At 66.8% G+C, this 1763-nt stretch overlaps 1 protein-coding gene across 1 annotated transcript in view; it reads right to left on the bottom strand.

Moving 5' to 3' along the window:
• The window catches only part of F751_3240 (hypothetical protein), a gene marked incomplete at both ends in the record, with an annotated part of 2624 nt that extends 1930 nt beyond the window's left edge, over positions 1-694 (bottom strand). The window contains 2 exons of the mRNA XM_011399108.1: positions 44-298; positions 467-694. Of these exons, the coding sequence (XP_011397410.1) occupies positions 44-298; positions 467-694 (483 nt within the window). The remainder of the gene's footprint in view (positions 1-43; positions 299-466) is intronic.
• Between the last annotated feature and the right edge of the window lie 1069 nt (positions 695-1763).

Genomic DNA, 1763 nt, shown 5'->3' on the forward strand with positions numbered 1-1763 from the left:
TAGGGGGCGGCGCGGTGGGGGGCTGGTGGAAGGGCAGCGTCACCGTGACCGCCGGGAACTGGTGGCCCGTGCCGTCCGTGTACCACACCCATCCCTCGGTCAGGTCTCCCAGGTGGAACATGTTCCTGCGGGTGTAGGATGTGGTGGGTCCGGCCACCGCGACGGTAGCGGTGTCGGGTGTCTGCCTGCCCTCCCACTTGAACCCGATGTCCAGGCTGCCCACGCCCGTCACCAGGTTGCCGGCCACCACCATGCTGCAGGCCGCGTAGTCGCCGGGGTCAAAGGAGGTGCTGTCGTCCTCGCACCACGCCGACAGGATGGCCAGGTCAGGGGGCGGCGGCGGCGGCGGGGAGCCAGGCGGCGGCGAGGGGGGCGGAGGCGGCGGCGGCGACGGCGGGGGGTGGGGCGGGGGGCTGGGCGGGGGCGGGACGTTAAACGGGACCGGGGCCATCGAAGAGGTGGCCACCAGCTCCCCCCCAGCGTCGGTGTAGGTGGCCACCACGCCGCTTGCCACGCTCGAGAAGGGGCCGTCCGTGTGCGACGCGCCCGTGCCGGCCGATGCAAAGGTGGCGCCGATGGCGGTGGTGCCGTCCACGTCCCAGTACAGCTGCAGTGTTCCGGTGCTCAGGCTCTGGGACAGGCCCAGGGAAGCCATGCAGTACTGGTCTTTACCGACGGGATGACACAGCGCCATGCTCACCTGCAGCTCCAGGGGGCGGGGGGGGGGGCTGGGCGGGGGAGGGCTGGGTGGTGGCGATGGCGGGGGGCCAGGGGGAGGTGGCGATGGCGGGGGACTCGGGGATGGCGGTGAAGGGGGTGGGCTAGGGGGTGGTGCTGAAAGTGGGGGACTTGGTGGTGGTGGTGAGGGGGGTGGGCTGGGTTGGGGGGGCGAGGGTGGGGTTGGGGGGGGATGGGGAGGCAATGGTGGCGGGCTCGGCGAGGGAGGTGGGGGGGATCTCAAAGGGGATGGGAGAGGAGGTGGGCTTGGCCGAGAACTTGGCGGTGGGGGAGACTTTTGTGGCGGCTGAGGAGCAGGGTGGAAGGGCGGGGGAGGTGGACTCTTCTTGCCTGGTGGTGGCGGAGGCTTCTCCACTGGGGGTGGAGGGCTTTTCTTCACCGGGGGGGGCAGGCTTCTTTTCGCTGGGGGAGGAGGGCTCTTCCTTACTGGTGGTGGCGGAGGCTTCTTTGCTTGGGGTGGAGGGCTTTTCTTTACCGGGGGAGGTGGGCTCTTCCTTACTGCCGGGGGGGAGCTCTTCTTCGCTGGAGGTGGAGGACGTCTCTTGACTGGTGGGGGGAGCCTTTTCTTCGCTGGTTGAGGCGGTCTCTTTTTGGGGGGAGGGGCCGCACTCGTCTTAGTGAGGGGTGGCGGGGTCTTCTTGGCAGGGGTGACACCGGCCTTCTTTGCAGAGGGAGGTGACCTTTTGGGGCCTGAGGGAGGCGGAATCTTCTTCGCTTTAGGCGGGGGAAGCGTTCGTGATGCCAAAACCGACTGCAGTACGCTCACGGGTGACTGTTGTTCTCGGGGGGTAGTTGTGTACTCGTTCACCGAAGCAGCTTCAGCCGCGTGAATCGACACAGGTGTGGTGTACTTTAAGGGAATAGTCAGCGAGCTGCTTGTCGTTTGAACAGTGGATACACCTCTCGACCTCTCTTGCAATGTGCTGGGAAGGTCGCCGCAGGTGACCTGCGCGCGAAAAGGGGAATGCGGGCTGCTTCAGCTTGGCTGAGCGAAAATAAAGAGACAGCAGGTCAATTAAACTTGC

This window comes from Auxenochlorella protothecoides (assembly GCF_000733215.1).
Source record: "Auxenochlorella protothecoides strain 0710 unplaced genomic scaffold scaffold33, whole genome shotgun sequence".
Classification (NCBI taxonomy): domain Eukaryota; kingdom Viridiplantae; phylum Chlorophyta; class Trebouxiophyceae; order Chlorellales; family Chlorellaceae; genus Auxenochlorella; species Auxenochlorella protothecoides.